This window comes from Hoplias malabaricus, chromosome 5 (assembly GCF_029633855.1).
Source record: "Hoplias malabaricus isolate fHopMal1 chromosome 5, fHopMal1.hap1, whole genome shotgun sequence".
NCBI lineage: Eukaryota > Metazoa > Chordata > Actinopteri > Characiformes > Erythrinidae > Hoplias > Hoplias malabaricus.
The window spans coordinates 10,405,489-10,421,924 of NC_089804.1; the positions used below are offsets into that span (position 1 = coordinate 10,405,489).

The 16,436-nt window shown below is 40.4% G+C and overlaps 2 protein-coding genes across 10 annotated transcripts in view; one reads left to right on the plus strand and one right to left on the minus strand.

Moving 5' to 3' along the window:
- nkain4 (sodium/potassium transporting ATPase interacting 4) overlaps positions 1–6,836 on the plus strand; it is a 72,246-nt gene extending 65,410 nt beyond the window's left edge. For 2 of the 3 annotated variants that reach the window (XM_066670946.1, XM_066670948.1), the window contains 2 exons: positions 221–305; positions 3,256–6,836. In XM_066670946.1, coding sequence (XP_066527043.1) covers positions 221–305; positions 3,256–3,265 — 95 coding nt within the window. In that variant the 3' untranslated portion in view covers positions 3,266–6,836. The remainder of the gene's footprint in view (positions 1–220; positions 306–3,255) is intronic. The other variant, XM_066670947.1, reaches the window with a different exon arrangement.
- A 120-nt stretch (positions 6,837–6,956) lies between these two features.
- On the minus strand, positions 6,957–16,086 carry birc7 (baculoviral IAP repeat containing 7). 7 transcript variants are annotated; one of them, XM_066670942.1, is made up of 8 exons: positions 15,336–16,086; positions 13,013–13,112; positions 12,380–12,458; positions 12,237–12,282; positions 10,172–10,390; positions 9,946–10,014; positions 8,330–8,394; positions 6,957–7,024 (listed from the first exon to the last, which is right to left on the minus strand). In XM_066670942.1, exons 1-8 carry the CDS (start codon positions 15,874–15,876, stop codon positions 7,016–7,018), a joined length of 1,128 nt encoding a protein of 375 aa, XP_066527039.1. In that variant the 5' UTR covers positions 15,877–16,086; the 3' UTR covers positions 6,957–7,015. The 7 variants fall into 7 exon arrangements, with proteins under 7 accessions (XP_066527039.1, XP_066527038.1, XP_066527036.1 ...); XM_066670941.1 differs by lacking the exon at positions 6,957–7,024 and having other exon boundaries at positions 7,265–8,391; positions 10,172–10,387; XM_066670939.1 differs by lacking the exon at positions 6,957–7,024 and having other exon boundaries at positions 7,265–8,394; positions 10,172–10,387.
- Positions 16,087–16,436: the final 350 nt, after the last annotated feature.

A 16,436-nucleotide genomic window follows, 5' to 3' on the forward strand; every position in this document is an offset into this window, starting at 1 on the left:
TTATATACACTTTTAATCATTTAAACTACCTTTGTTTCCGCCCTGGAGCATGACTCCAAGTGTGTTTTCAATCCCAAAGGAAAACCCATCTTTTTATGTATCATTATTGATCTTTATTTTCCCTATTTGTTCAAATCATTTTGTTTTCTTGTTTATTTTCATTGTTCTACGTCATATTTTCCCCATATTTTAATTTTGAACCTTTTTTTTTGGTTTTCAGTTGATTTTATTGGTGGATTTGATCCATTCCCTCTCTACCATGTCAATGAGAAACCATCCCATCTTCTATTAAAGCCCATGTATCAGTAAGTACCTGTGTGTGTGTGTGTGTGTGTGTGTGTGCCTGCATTTGTGCACATATTCATATTTATTTTCATACATTCCTATTCTTTTACATGCACCTGTCTGTCACGGTGCTGTAGCTCACCCTGCAGCTGTAGCCCTCAAACAAACACCACCCCTTTGTCCATCACATAGTAATTAAACTTTATCTCTGTGTTAATTAGGCATTTTATTAGTCCATTCAGATACGCTGTAATGAGGATGAAGACCATACATGCTATTTAAAGAAGCAGTTCTTTTCCCACCATTATCTAGCACAGTTTATGGGAATGAGATGAAAGTGATTTGAAAGTTTATCAAGTAGAGCTTACCTGACTTCACGACAAATGACTGATTGCACTTTTAAACTCTGTTTGCTTCATTGCCACATTTAACCTTGAAATATTTTATAGGGATTTTTATGTGTGTGTATTAGCATCACAGTTTTTAATCACAAAGCTGGAATTTAAAATGTAACTTGCATATTTTACAAGCAAATATTTAACCTAATAGCACAGATCGTGATCGTGAAGTGCCTGTGGATGAGTTAGATGTATTCAAAGGCCCACAAGATGTACGGGACTGCCACAACCAACCGGCCACCAGAAATACTTTGTTCTGAAGCCAGACTAAGGGGACGTACTGGTCTCATCTGCCAAAAAACGCAGAAATTATTGCTAATTTGAACCGTTGTAAGTTGCAAATAGATACATCCCCAATTTATTCAGCCTTTTACCAAATTAAGCAGAAATAAAATTCACAGGTTTTCTCTGCAAACAACTATTAAAGTACTAACAATTCAACAAATCTGCATATCATTTTTAGACCAAACGTTCTAGATCCCATGTTTAGCGCTTGTGTTGCTCCCTGTACAGAGTGTTCTTTTTCAAAATTTGATGAGACTGGAAAATAGATAACAAAGACCTCAAGGCCATTCTTCAGCTCTCTGTGCTTCTGAGTCACTGCTTCTTCATCACTGTCCTATCAGCATTTTATAACTGTTTTTACTTATTTATTCTTTTGAAGCACGCCATAATGTGAATGGTCTGAAATGGCCTCAATACATTAATAAGGAATCACGTGTTTGTTTAAATGTCTGCATAATTGAATCTTTGAGATACCATTGACCTCATGAAATCTGTGAAATGATGCTTTGTAGAGAAACATTTTTTTACAGTGTTGATAATTGGAACCAGGGGTCATGATGTAACTACACACCACAAACAGAGTCATTTAATTAACTTTCTGAAATGACCAGTGATTCTGTTTGTGTCTTCTGGGTACGTTATGCAGTGTTGGGAATGATGAAATAGTGGTTAATTTGAAAAACTAAAATTTGGGGGACAAATATGACCTGGTTAATTTATCTTCTCTGCCATGTTCAGATTAAAAAAAAAACACTGGCAGTCAAAGATTATTTTTTTCTAAATGCTAAACCACGTCTATGAATTTACTTTGGTTACGGTTTTATATGGAGTACATACTTTACAGGTTTGAAGACTGTACATTCTAAGAATTATTGAATATAATGCAAAAACATTGCTTTAACACCTAAGTTTGCAAAAGGTTTCCATAAATCAAAACTCCAGCACACTAGTGTTAACAGACCCTGCGTCTAAAATGGCTCCCTATGCACTTTTCCCTATGTAACTCACTATACCGAGCTCTGTTATAGGGAACTATATATGTACATTATATGTATCTGCTATCCACACGTGGTGCATTGTGGGAATGAGTGCACTGAAAAGTGTCCACTATTTTTCTGACACTCTACAAAATGGAGCCCCAAAATAGTGTAGAATACAGTGAATAGAGCAGTTTCAGACATTGCAAAAGTCATCCCTGGCTCTGCTGAAAATGAGAGTGCTCCACACCAGCTCCTCTTCACTCATTTGCTCGCATGCTGTGACTAATTTCGACCTCCACTGAAAGCCCTCTCCCTGCAGCTCAGACACGGTGACACTCTGCCGACCAGAGAATTAAAATGTTCCACAGCACTAATTTGATTAAGAATAGCCCCGCTACTGGTTCTGTTTCTGAGCTGCACTGAGCTGGCGGGATTATGAACACCCTAATTTTACAGCAACATATATATATATATATATAGTTCCGTAATAAAGTGCAGTCCATTCATTGCTCTGCATACTTTTTGTCCCTTATCCACCCTCTCCTTTAATGGATAGGACCCTCACAGGACTGCAGGACAGAGCGGGTATGATTGGGTGGTCGATCATTCTCAGTGCTGCAGTGACACTGATGAGGCGGTACGAGTGGATCAGACACAGCAGTACTGCTGGAGTTTATTTTCCAAATTCAGTCAAATCCTCACAGCAATGTTCCAGCATCTAGAATAAAGTCTTCTCTGAAGTGTTGAAGTTGTAACTGCTGCAGAGTGAGATAAACTACCTCTTAATACCCTTCCGTTTTGGAAAAGACATGAATTTGTGGGTGTTTACTGACTTTTGACTACATTGAAAAAACAAAATCCAAAATACCCTTTGTGTCTCGACTCCAAAGACTTCCATTCTAAGGTCTCATGCATCTCTTTCTGGAGAGATCATCAGTACCCACTCTCAGTGCTTTATTTTTGAGTTAACCTTAAATTATGCAGGATGTGTAATAAGCATGTGCAGAACTAGCTTTTTAATTTCAATCACTTGTTCGTGAAGCAGCCGTATATGTATATACTCACCCCAAGGACATTTTCTCTGACAGTTTAATCAGGCTAGTTGCAAATGAGATGAGGTGCTTGTCTTCTCCCTTGACACACACCAGCCACAGGGGTGTTGAGGGGATTTTAATAAATCACTTGGCAGGTGTGTGTGTGTGTGCATGTGTGTGTCTGCACAGATTTTTTGCTACTTTGTGTCTATATAACCTTGCTTTTGAGTAACTATCTTAATGGCTTTGTGTTTGTGTGTGTGTTTGTTCTAGGTCTACGTAAGTGAAGTTGTGTGCTTCAAAGAGAAAACAACAGTAATTCTCTGCTGAATCCTTCCAGATTCCTTCCTCATTCATCTCACATCCCTACCTGCTTCCCTACATTCCACAGCTGCATCCAGTTGCATCCAGCTGCCCTGCTGTCGGTCCCACTGCCAACCTTCTTTGTCACCTAGTTTTCATTTAGTTAAAGGTCCTTTGGGAAAAAGTTGGGAACAAGTGAAGTAAGCGCTCCAGCTGTACATTTATTGTTCTAGAATTTGACTTTTACAGTTTGACAGTTTTAATCACATTAGAAATAGATTTGAGTGTAGTGTTTGGAGTCTTGCCCAGGGATTCTTTTTTTGAGTAGTGCGGTGTGCTGCCCAGAATGCAAATCAAATTCTAATCTGCCATGTGGAGGGTATTAGAGGGTATATACTGTGCTACACCAACCACCAATGTGTTACTTAACCACAGAACTACTGCAAAAGTACGCCACGTCTTATGTTTAGAAAGCACCATAGTTAAAGCCAATTTATACTTCATTACACTGCCACACCACTAGGGCTGAATCTCAAACATCTTCCACTACACTATGTTGCAAACAATGCAGTGGTTCAGTAGAATTACTTTTATAAATCTTTAAAATGCACTATTTAGAAAGGAGGTCATTGTTTGGGACAGAGCAAAGTTTACATGAGGTGCCAGGAAAGTAACAAATACAAAGCCGGCATGTTTTTCCCGCGTTTTCCTGCTCCTCGTTGAGTTATTTTTTTCGGGAGACATCCGTATTTTTATTCATCCCTGAGGCCCGTACCATATCTGAGGAAATTTCATGGTATGAATTTGCTGCTGTCTGCGGTCTCTGTAGAGAGGAGGAGTTCATATATTTGTAATTCTTTGGTTCAACATAAACAATGTCCGTCTGACTACTGACCAATCACAGTCTGTGCGGTTTGCCTCGACGTGACGCATAGTTACATTCCTGGAGAGGTGCGGGTCAGGCTACAGCGTAGGGATCGCGTCGCCACTTTGCCTTCGGCATAGGAAGTATAAATTGGGCTTTAGGGATACATTAATATTTCTTATTGCTAACGCTTCACTGTGAGACTCTAGTTAGTAACTCATCATTTACAGTTCACTAAAGTCAGAGTTCAAGGGTTAACATACTTCAATGATCAACCTCTTCTAGTTTAAGACATCAGACCGTTTGTAGCTGCACAAGCTGAAGCCCAGTCTGCTCACTGTATGCTGCTGAGATCAAATATTGTAGGGTATAAAAACCTATTAAAAAGAGTGAATCTGGCTTTTTTTAAAGTGCACTCATTACGCAGACACTGAAATGTTCCAGTATCTAGTGTAAAGTCGTGTAAAGTTGTTTAAGTACGACTGGTTTCAGATTAAATGTTAGCAAGTGTTCACACTCATTTGGCCATATAGGGTGTATTACATATAAAACACATACACTCATTGGTTGGACAGTGCAACCACTTTTTATTCACTGTCTGTGATGAAACTGGGAACAGACCTAGACTTCTCATTAGAATCCACTTTGCATTAAGTGTAAACCAGGTGGAAATGTAAGGGTGGATCATTGATTTCTCTTACATCGCCATACCTTAGCCATATGACACATGACATTGTACACAGTCCCATTCTTCTGTATGTAAGTAAATTTGATATTATCAGACCCTCTCTATTTATCTGGAGCCTCTAACAATACTGCAGCTGAAATTAACAATGGAAGTTATCAGCTGTAATCATCATCTGTAACACGGTATCAAACAGACAGTCACGTTTATCTCCCATAAGCTCCCATTTTACCAGCGAATATTGTCTGGGTCACTGTGCAGTGTCATATGCTCTAATCACAAAGTATGCGCAGCGAAACACAAACAGAGTAAAAATCCAACTTTAAGTGTTTATTTCAGATATAGTGCAGATGGTGTATATATCCGTTCCCCTTGTGGACAGCGCCTCTGAGTTCTTTGAAATTTGGTTGACTTATAGTTGTGGGAGTTTACATCTGTACAGGATCTGCGCAGATACACTGGCTGAGCAGGAAAGCAGTGGGGGAGTTAGGGGACTCAGCAGTGGGGGAGGAGGGAGGGTTATGTTCCACAAACAAAGCAGCCCAAACTGCACAGCCAATAACAGAACAACAAAAGCCAAGTTTGGGGATGGAAAGAGCATTCCTTATGGACCTGAGATTTAAAGAGAAGGAGAGGACGACCGTTCGGAAAGCTGTCTTTATCGTTACATGTTCCGCGAATGGAAAGACAGTGTGTGGTCTGAAGTCTTAATTGTAGGAGCCTGTCCTTTTTTAGGTTTTAAATCCAAAAAAATTGTGATTGTTTCTTGTATGTTAAAGTCTTATATCAGTATTTCAATTCACTTAAAGAGTTTCACAAGTGTTTTAACAAAGCTCTCTAAGGATGAGCGCTCTCTTTTTTTCTTTAATGATCAATATTTCAAAGCAAGTGTTTTTTAATTAATGAACCTTGAGATGAAAGAGTAGAGTGTTAAACAGTTTGTGTGTGTGTGCGTGTGTGTGTATGTGTGTCAGAAGGGGTTGGTATTCGTGCTAATTAATTAATCAATCCCTCCATGAAAGTTTAAATAGCATACCCTTGTGTTTTACTATGACATTAGAGGGAGGGTCTCCGTCTGTCTCTGGGCTCTGATCACTTCTTATTAGTGTTTGTGCTTAGACCATTAATTAATACGCGTTCACATTCGAGTTGCTGTCAGTCCTATTCACTGTAGATGCGAAGCTACTGTACTGGATTAGAAATGAGCTGTCAGGAGGGAACTGTGGACCAAATCAACCGAAGCACATCTCGCTTAAGAAGCTGGGCTCAGTTTCCCAACACCATCCTAATGTTAAGATCTTTACAGGGAGAGAGAGTGTTCAGTGATGCTCACTCTACCACTTAAGAACTGTCTTTGTTTTAAGATGCGTTGGGGAAACCCAGCCCTGATTGATTTCCAGTCAAAATGGCTATTAGCTATAAGTTATCCATGTTCACAACTGGTTCAGGCTGTTGACCGTTTAAGCCTAGAATGAAGCTTAACTTTCTACTCGGACCAGACTGGATCTTCAGTATTTGTTTGAATATGTAAAACATTTATTTAATGGGAATTTTGATTGGAAATTAAATAGATGTGTGGTCTCGTCATTTCACAGTGCTGTATGTAAGAGAAATCTGGGGGCTTCTATCCACATTGAAAACCTGACAGTTCAGATACATAATGAAAAATATAACTTTCACGTATCAGTTACATTCACGAATAGCGTACGACTAGCACTGTACGTCAGTACGCTACAAGGTCAGTGTTAGATACTATACTGCCCTCTAGTGTTTAATATGCTTCTGTGCAACTCTCAAGGCATTTGAGCTGTATCTGTTAACACAGGGACCAGAATGATTGTCTTTTCTTTATTTTTTTGTTCTTTTTTTACTACATTGAGATGAGACTTGTGTACATTTGTAATTCTAGAGTAAACCTGTTTTGGACGTTGTATTTAGGCAAACTGTGGTGGACATGTGACTGTTGTCTATTGCTGAGCACCTGTGCATGATTGTTGTAAATGAATATATTTCCTCTTTCTCTCCTATGTTCTCTCTCTCTCTCTCTCTCTCTCTCTGGTTGCACTCCCCTTTTGTCGCTTTTTACAGATGACTTCTTTGTTAACAATGGCTTCTTTTGTATCTCTCTCCAATGTGCTGCCCATTCTCCATAGTTCTCCATTTCTGCCGCGCTGATGATGTTATCTTATCTGTCAACACATATATTTGCTGTTCAGAATGTAAATAGGCCTTTGTTAATAAAAAAAAGTGTAAATTTCATCTGACAGAGCTTTTGATGCATTTGTTTTTGGGATTATTCACTTACTGAGCAGTTGCTGACCTGGAAATTTTGCCCCATGTGTGTGCACACACAGACACACAAACACACACCGTGACTTCATTCAAAACTTTAATTTAAGAAAATAATACATTTGTACAAAAGCACTTTCGTTATTTTTAAAGCATCATGACCCTCCAGTTTCACTTTCAAACTATTTTTCTCGTAGTTTTGTGTATTTTTATTTCCTTTTATGAAGAAAAGTTCTAAATAAATGCACTCAAAACCGTAACGCATGGCGCTAAAGAAGGTGAGCTATTTTCTGGAAAATAATTAAGTAAAAATAAATACACATCTTTATAGCTGCTTTATATCAAAGGGAACATATACCTCATCTCTGAAAGCTCTGTCTCTGGCAGTGTTGTGAAATAACGTAAGTAGCGTCTTGTCGTACAAAGAAGCATCTGTTAGTTTCATCTACTATGAAAGTCAGTTCTTTTTCACCCCAGAGAATAATCACAGGGCACTTCTTAATGTCATCTTTATAAATAAACATTTTGGTTTCAGACTTCTGACTTCCACACTGCGCTAAAGTGAGTGATTTTTAGGCAGCTGCCCTGTTTAACCTTTAAACTTCAGGCTTATTTTTCCTCTGTAAACAGTTTTATGAAATGGTATGTCAGTCCTGGGCAATGTCACGCCTTAAACTTATGACTCTATCACTGAGAACTGTAAATAAGTTTATACCTGTGTTGATTTCTGAGTTGTAGAAGATTATATAAAGTCACAGTAAGCTGTAATACACTGATAATTAAGTAATTATATAAATGTAGAGAATTCCTCGTTGTTTGGAAAGTGCCGACCAATTCTCAAAGCAGAGAACTTGACCAAACTATTAATATAAACTGATATTTACAGTATAAACTTTGTCATTAGAGATTAAAGGGTTAAAGAGAGGCTCCTTTGTGGTGAAGACACTAGAGGTTATTCTGTAGCTAATGCTTCCCACAGCGCAGCTTTGGGAATGCTCTGCCAAAGTGTGTTTCTGAATGCTCTGCCACGTGTGTGTGTGCGTAAGAGGCCGTTTACGTGTGTCTCAGGACATGAACGCGCGGACGCTCCCCCGGATGATTGCTCTGCAGATGGGACAGTGACGCAGGCTGGCTGCACAGTCTGTGCAGACCACCAGGTGACCGCAGGGGATGAACACCATGGACACCAGTTTGTCCATACACACCTTACATGTGCGCTCCTCCTGCAGCTGCCTCAACTGCTCCTCCGCACTCAGGTTTGGCAGCACTGCTGAAACACACACACACACACAGTACTGTGAGGATGTTACACAGATATGAGGTTTTTTTATGGACAGGAGAAAAGATTGTTTATTTCTGTGTCTGCGCGGCGCACATGATCTGACTCTGAAGCCCACCTCTGTGACATAGAAACTGCAACAGTTTCATGTCAGATAATAATCTTATGAATAGGGCTGTCACTACTGTACTATACCATACACTGGAGTGGAACTGTGAAGGTTATATCTGTATTACTGCTGCCTAACGGGGTATAGCCAAACGGAGAGGTGGGATCAGATATTAAATGATTGGGGGTCCATAGTCAGTTCATTCACTAGCTATTGACAGGCTAAAGAGGATAGCCAAGCAACAACTGTATGGATTTCCTGCCTAACGCGGCATCAAACTCAGAGCTAACGTTTAATACTGGAACAACCAGTCTGACATATGTTAAATGCACAAATCTTTTCATTACTACTGTGATTATTCAAATCATATAAAATCTTAGTTGCGGAATGGGCACGGCATTTTTAAACCTCTCCACACCGCTCTAAAAGAGCTTGCAAACAAGGTTTATTATTCCACAGAGCTCACAGGACAAACACAGTGAGATTTAAATGCTCTGTGATTCATGAACTATGTTTTTTCCACCAATTCTTTGCACTGAGACAATCCAATGAATTAAAAGTTAAATTGAAACCCTCTTATTCCTTTCATTTTTTACATACATTTTGTACATCTTTTCTTGTGAAATAATTCTAATAAAACGTGAATGACTATGTTCCAGTTTAACATCATAAAACAAATGACACATTTTATAAATTACTTCTTCAAAAGGGTTCCTCCCTGTCCATTTGGATCTGTGTTCTGCATTTTCAGGCTCTGAGGAACAGTCCCGTCTCCGTTATTAAGCAGAGTCATATAAAATGTTACATGACATTTATAGATGATTTATGTCATTAGCTGAAACAAAGGATTACAGTCAAGGGCTTCTAATAAGGAGGATGTATATTTGAGACACATATGAATGACTTCTCCATAACTAAAATATATTGGTGATGCTTCAAATCAAATTCTTTGCAGCTGATGGTGGTCTGGCGAATCATGACTTGTACCAGGCCGGGAGAGTAAAACCTAGCACATGCTTCAAAACACATGAAGCCAGGAGGACCCACAGCTAGAATCACCAGGTTATATCACTGGGATACATCTGACACAGGGTTGATGATTATCAGGGGTCGACCTTACGTTCTCTCAACAAATAGATGGTTGCTCCAGTCAGGAGCCCCTGGTAAAGCCTTTCAGATAACTCCATGAATAGCATTAAACCCCATGTGGCAAAAATACAAATAAATGAACGTGTCAGTCAGGCTCTGGGAAAGAGATCAGATGCGAAACGTAATAAAAAATATGCAGTTTGATCATGCGAATAGGCTCATCTGTACCAGACAACTGAGAAGGCAGAGTTTAACTGAGCAACAGTGACAGCCCTGTTTATAAACAGTAACATGTACACAGACAAATACACAGAGAAAGCAGTGAAACAGAGTTAAACTTGAACCTTTCTCCCCGACTGAGGCCTGAGTTCTCACTCCTCCAGCACTAGTACCGCCCTGCCTCACCACAGGCTCTAGAGAAAACAAACCATCCACAGGTTAGAGACGAGAGAGAGAGGGACGTACCAACCTGCACCTGCATGTTTCTCTTACTGTCTGACTGTCTTTATCTCTCAGTCCTACTCCTACAAATCCACACCCACATGGGAGAAAGCAGATGGCTCTGCGCACCTGGTCTGGACTCACTGCCCTGCCTCCTCTCTTCCTCCTCGGCATACAAGACATCCGTCACCAGGTCAGACACAGACGTGTAGTGGCAGCCAGTGAGCAGATAGCGCGACTGCACCAAACTCTCCACTAGCGCTCGCTGAAAACCCATCTGCAGGACGGCCTGCACCTCAGGGGACAACATGGCAGTCGCCACAGCACTCTGTCCACTCAGCACCTCTACTAGCAGGGAGAGCACACAGTGAGGGCATGTGGGTGCAGTTGTAATGTCTTGTAAATACATTCAAAATTATTTACAGAACACACATTACGTAAACATTGAAAGCAGTAACATATCAATAACAGAGCCACTTAATATCTCATATTATGGCAAGTCTAGCTATGAGGGGGGTGTTCTCAGATATCTCACAATACCCCAAATCAGCATAATCTGGTCTATATATAAGCCTGGCATTTTCACTCTAAATCATAATGTTTTTCAAATTAAAATATAACATTTTGGAGATTGACACAGCCACCTATTGCTGTACAGTATACTGCCATTATTAAAAAGAATAACACCTTGTTTTGTAATAAATAAAACACATAAACATGTCTTTGGGGACTTATTAGCAGGCAAGTTTGTTTGTGCATACACAGGTGATATATTCAGGACCCGAAATAAAAATCTTTCCCATAATGTAGTTTCAACTGCCCTGACACCTCTGACTGTCTGCAATAAAGAGAGAAGAGTTGAATGATTGTTATCCTAAGTATGTGTTGTGAGAAAGTTCAAAACCAGGAATGAAAGAATATTCCATGTTCCAATATTATTCTGCATTACATTATTAAATCTAACATTAAATAATCAGTTTCAGTCCATATCCAGTTGATTTTATCAAGGAATAAACCTTTACAGCTTATGTTATGATAAACAATGTAGGCATAAAGGAATATAAATATATAAATTACATCTGTTTTGTGGATGAGATGTCTTTGAGCACATAGGTGTCTTTTTTGCTTCTGATGCAACACATCGGCAGGGAGTTTACAAACTGTGTCTTATTTGGTTAATTTCATTCATTCATTATCTGTAACCCTTATCCAGTTCAGGGTCGCGGTGGGTCCAGAGCCTACCTGGAATCATTGGGCGCAAGGCGGGAATACACCCTGGAGGGGGCGCCAGTCCTTCACAGGGCAACACACACACACACACACTTTTGAGTCGCCAATCCACCTACCAACGTGTGTTTTTGGAACATGGGAGGAAACCGGAGCACCCAGAGGAAACCCACGTAGACACAGGGAGAACACACCAACTCCTCACAGACAGTCACCCGGAGCAGGACTTGAACCCACAACCTCCAGGTCCCTGGAGCTGTGTGACTGCGACTCTGCCTGCTGCACCACTGTGCTGCCCTTTGGTTTATCTCCTAAATTAAAACTTGTTGGAATGACATCGTTGATGACGCAGGCTACGGTAAAGTGTGCTCTGAGAACTGGAAATTGCGACTGTGATATAAAAACTGTTCATCGTTCAGCCCTAATCAAGATGAATGAAAATGCACTGAGAATCACTGTAAATCTGAACTGTAATCAGATGATTTTGTGAGGTGTCTGGAGACTCCCAGTTGATCAGGGCACTGAGTTATAATAGTTATGTTTCTGTTGCTCCAAGATATTTGCCATTTCAGAAAAAGCGGTTCTGTAATGACTTAGATGAAGAGGGAAGCTGTACATTTCCCTACATAAGTGTACACTGTCCATAGCATAGTTCCAAATGTCTACACGAACAACAACATGAAACTTAACCTGGTAAAAACGATTTTTACATTGCTTGGGAGGAACATGATTACAACAATATATGTTTTAGATTGCAGTGTGTGAAATTACTTTACTCTTAATGTATGCAGACACGTCCTCGTTTGCTGAAGGCAAGGACAACATAGACATTTAAATTCTTGGATCTAAACATGACAACATTTTACATCATTTAAGCTCATAATCTGATGTTAGTAACATTGTGATCACGATCAATTCCAGACAAACTGTTCGCCATGTCACATCACATGTTCATGCCTTCACTTACCATTGCCTGAAGTAATGTTTGCTGCCGTAGAGGTCTGAGATTCGCCCTGTAAAACACACACATTTATATTTACAATCCAAGATCAGAACAAACAGCTGAGAATTTTAAATGAAAACGATGTTTGAGAATGTTATTCATATTACCGTCTCCGACATGTTGAAGTACGACTGCTGAATGTTGTTCACATATTCCCGTCCTCTGGACTGAAGTAAAAACTCACATCTAAAGTGGCAAAAACCAAAAGAAAACAAATGTATATTAGCAGTGAACATGTATTTCGGAACAAATATGACATAAGCTGTATTAAAGCATTATCAGATGTGAGGGTGTGCCATTATGTTGAATATCAGCACTGCTGTGATGCTGTGTGAAGCACAGAGCTACAGCAATTTTCTATGTCTTTTATTTACAATCCTGAAGCCAATGGTAGCTGCACTTTAAAACTTCCTCTCATAAAATATTGCTTAATGAATGGTAAATAAAATGCTCGTATAAAGTGGAGTTATACATATACAGTTATATGTCCATGTCCCAGCTTTTGCAGACAGTCTTTGGTTAGAAATTTACATTGTTATAAGTAAAATTATGTATTCACCGCTTTAACTATACAATTATCAACATTACAACTTATTAAGAAGAGCAATACTTTTAATCATTACATGGCAAATATAAAGCAATTATGTTGAGTTGTTGGGTTATTGAGAAACTACATCCATTTATGCATTCTTTGGTACATGCTTTTTCTTTGGTGAGAGACACAAGAATAAATATCTTACCGTGGAAACCATTTAGCATGTTCCTGCCACGGATCGTCTCCAGGCTCCCAGTTCCTCAAACCACCATCACAAAAGAAACATTTCACATTGTCACTGTGCCCTAAAAGAAACATCCATATGCATTAATACTGGACATGGAGCAACCCGGACAAGAGGAGAATCTTACACACATTCTGACTCCCAGCCCAGTGAACAAGGAACGTCCCTGGACAATCAAAATAGGTCTAAAAGTGGTCTGTCTGTCAATGACATATTTTAAACTTCAATGGACATCCAAAATCCATCTTAATAAGTTAGTTATCAAGTGGTGACCAATCGATAACGTCAGTGGACGTCCAAAGTGCATTTTATACAAGTAATTTATTTCAGGACCAATTAATAACGTCAATGAATGTCCAAAATAGGTCTAATAGTCGTCTTTTCAATGTCTGTGTTTGGACGTCTTTTCAACTTTCATTTTCAACCTTAAGAGAACGTTGATTAGACGGCAGTCATTACGTTATTTCAATGTTGAATCAACGGCTAAATGTTTACTGGGAGTATAGTGTACGAAAGTCCAACAAGAAACTCATGGAAAATAAGCTAATTTTATTATTTGAGCATTTTTAAATTTCATTGAGGTTATTACAGTGTATAAAATCTCTGTTGAATGTTTGTATGACTCAAGGACACTACATTCAGCCGACAGGAAATGGGAAACTTTATTTGTAAGTGCTCCATAACTCTGTCCAAGTGCAAGTGTTATTGTATTCTTATAAGGAATATTGTAGTGTGGCTTTCACTATGCAGGTCAATAAATATAAACAGCATTACAGTGTACAGTGTTCTCCCCACATTCCCTCAGTTCCAGTGAAAGGCACAGAGCTGATTTTCCAAGCTGGAACTGGGCCTCAGTCGCTCAGTGGTGATAGACCCCGCTAGGTCTCGTGCATTCTCTACACATGACCACGTTACAACACACACAAAAGAAAACTGGCCTCAGTTTCATTTCCACTAGAGATTGAGTCACTTAATTCAGAATCGGCTCCTTCAACTGAACAATTCCTTGATTCTTTAGTTTTCGCCTCAGTGAGCAGGTCTGATGATACTCCCAGTAAATATTTAGCCGTTGATTCAACGTTGAAATAACGTAATGACTGCCGTCTAATCAACGTTCTCTTAAGTTTGAAAATGAAAGTTGAAAAGACGTCCAAACACAGACATTGAAAAGACGATTATTAGACCTATTTTGGACGTCCATTGAGGCTTAAAATATGTCCTTGACGGACAGACTACTTTAAGACCTATTTTGAACGTCCAGGGACGTTTCTTGTTTACTGGGATCCTACATTTACATATATGGCATTTTTGTGCTTTGTTGTCTTCTCAGAGACTGCATCCCAGCCTGAGTAGCGATCCCTGACCCCAAATGCATGATGCACCGAACACACAGTAACAGTCCACAGAGAGCACATCTCAAATTATGAGACTGTATTTCATATGTTACTGTGAAGATGTGTATATTTTTAATTGTTAAAAATGCAGACAGTCAAAAAAGTCACTGATTTACTATTTGAAGCAAAGATTTAAAAAGCTAGAGGTAGTTTGGTTCCTCCCAGTAAACAAGGAACGTCCCTGGACGTTCAAAATAGGTCTAAAAATAGTCTGTCCGTCAAGGACATATTTTAAACGTCAACGGACGTCCAAAATCTATTTTAAAAATGGAGACCAATTGATAACGTCAGTGGACGTCCAAAATGCGTTTCAAACAAGTCATTTATTTCGGGACCAATTAATAACGTCAATGGACGTCCAAAATACGTCTAATAGTCGTCTTCTCAATGTCTGTGTTGGGACGTCTTTTCAACTTTCATTTTCAACCTTAATAATAGGTTGATTAGACGGCAGTCATTACGTTATTTCAACGTTGAATCAACGGCAAAATGTTTACTGGGCTGTTTATGTTCGTCAAAATGAAAATGCAATGTCGATATTTGTTTTTTATTCACCTTCTGCAACCCGTTTTTTAGGGGTGCACGCAAACTTTTCTCCCTCTCACACGTTTCCAACGAGCGATTAATCGGCCCCTGGATGATTCAGTGAAGGCTACACGAATCGATTCAGTTGAATTAGTGAATCGATTCCGCAATAGAAAAGAGTCTGTTCGCTGATGGGTTCGTTCACGAATCGTCGCTTCGTGCTTGAAACGAAAGGGATAATCCATTTGGATAAAACGAAACTTTATCAGACGTGTTACCCTCAGATATTCCATCAACCTGTTCAGACCTGTTAAGACCTACCGTACAACACAGACAGAAGTTAAAGAGCTGCTAAATAAACACACCTGTGTAAAAGAAGCCCGCCCGAGCCAAAGTGTCCGGCTGTACTGAAGCCTCCGTCGGCCAGTTGTGGAAAGTGGTAAGGCGGCTGTCCTCAGACTCCATCTCGGGGTAGACGGCCTGCCCGCCCGACCCCTGCTCGTCGACCCCAATCCTCTGCAGCTGGCTCAGCAGCTGGCCGTCCACAGAGTCCGGGGATCCGGGGGGACGAGGAATATTCCCCACACTTCGTCCCAGTACGAAGGGGCACGTTGGGAAGTGTCGTTGGTGTTCTCCGAAGGGGTCGTCTCCCTGAACCCAGCAGCGCAGTACACCGTTGCAGCAAAAGCACTGGACGGTGTCTCCGTGTCCGAGAAAGAAAAAGCCCGCTCGGGCGAGTTCTCCTGGACGCACCACCGCGTCCCCCGGCCACTGTCGGTAGGAGCGTAGTCTCTCCTCCTCACTGCACATCCCCGGACTCTGCGTAGCACTGCGCAGGTACTCTTCCGTGACCATTCCACTCCATAACGGACCCCCCAGGTGCGGCTCGAAGCCTCCGCTGGCCATAGATTACACTCAGCGCTGTGACGGCGGCGAGCTGCCTGTTCTCCAGCTCCCCGCTTCTAGAATAGCTCCCACCTCCCGAGAGGAGCAGCGCTCTACAACAAACACAATAACAGAGTCCCTGCTGACCCACTACAGCCCCCCGGGCACTGCTGACCTACATTCACTGTCTGTTTACATATGACGACTGCTTCTGCGTGAACATGAGAAAACCCACCGTTTATGTGTCCAAAAGCCAGAGATCTGACACCGAAATAAAACTGAAAAGGCGAAGTGAAACTAAGCTAAACTTTAAGTCAGGAAGGCGAAATACTATGTCAGGAATCCAAGAGGAAACCTTACGTTAGAAAAAGAACTGAACCAAACCACAACCAGCAAGACCTACAGGTCGTTTCTAAAAGGGCGGATGTCTTTATTAAAAGGCCAAGGCAGGTTAAGGCAGAGGAACAAGAAGACCCCTCCCTAATCTGAAGATACGTGCAGGAATACACCTGTTCAGCACAAACACTTTTAGAATGATTACAACCAAACATTAATCTTTTTGTTATTAAATCCTTTATTTC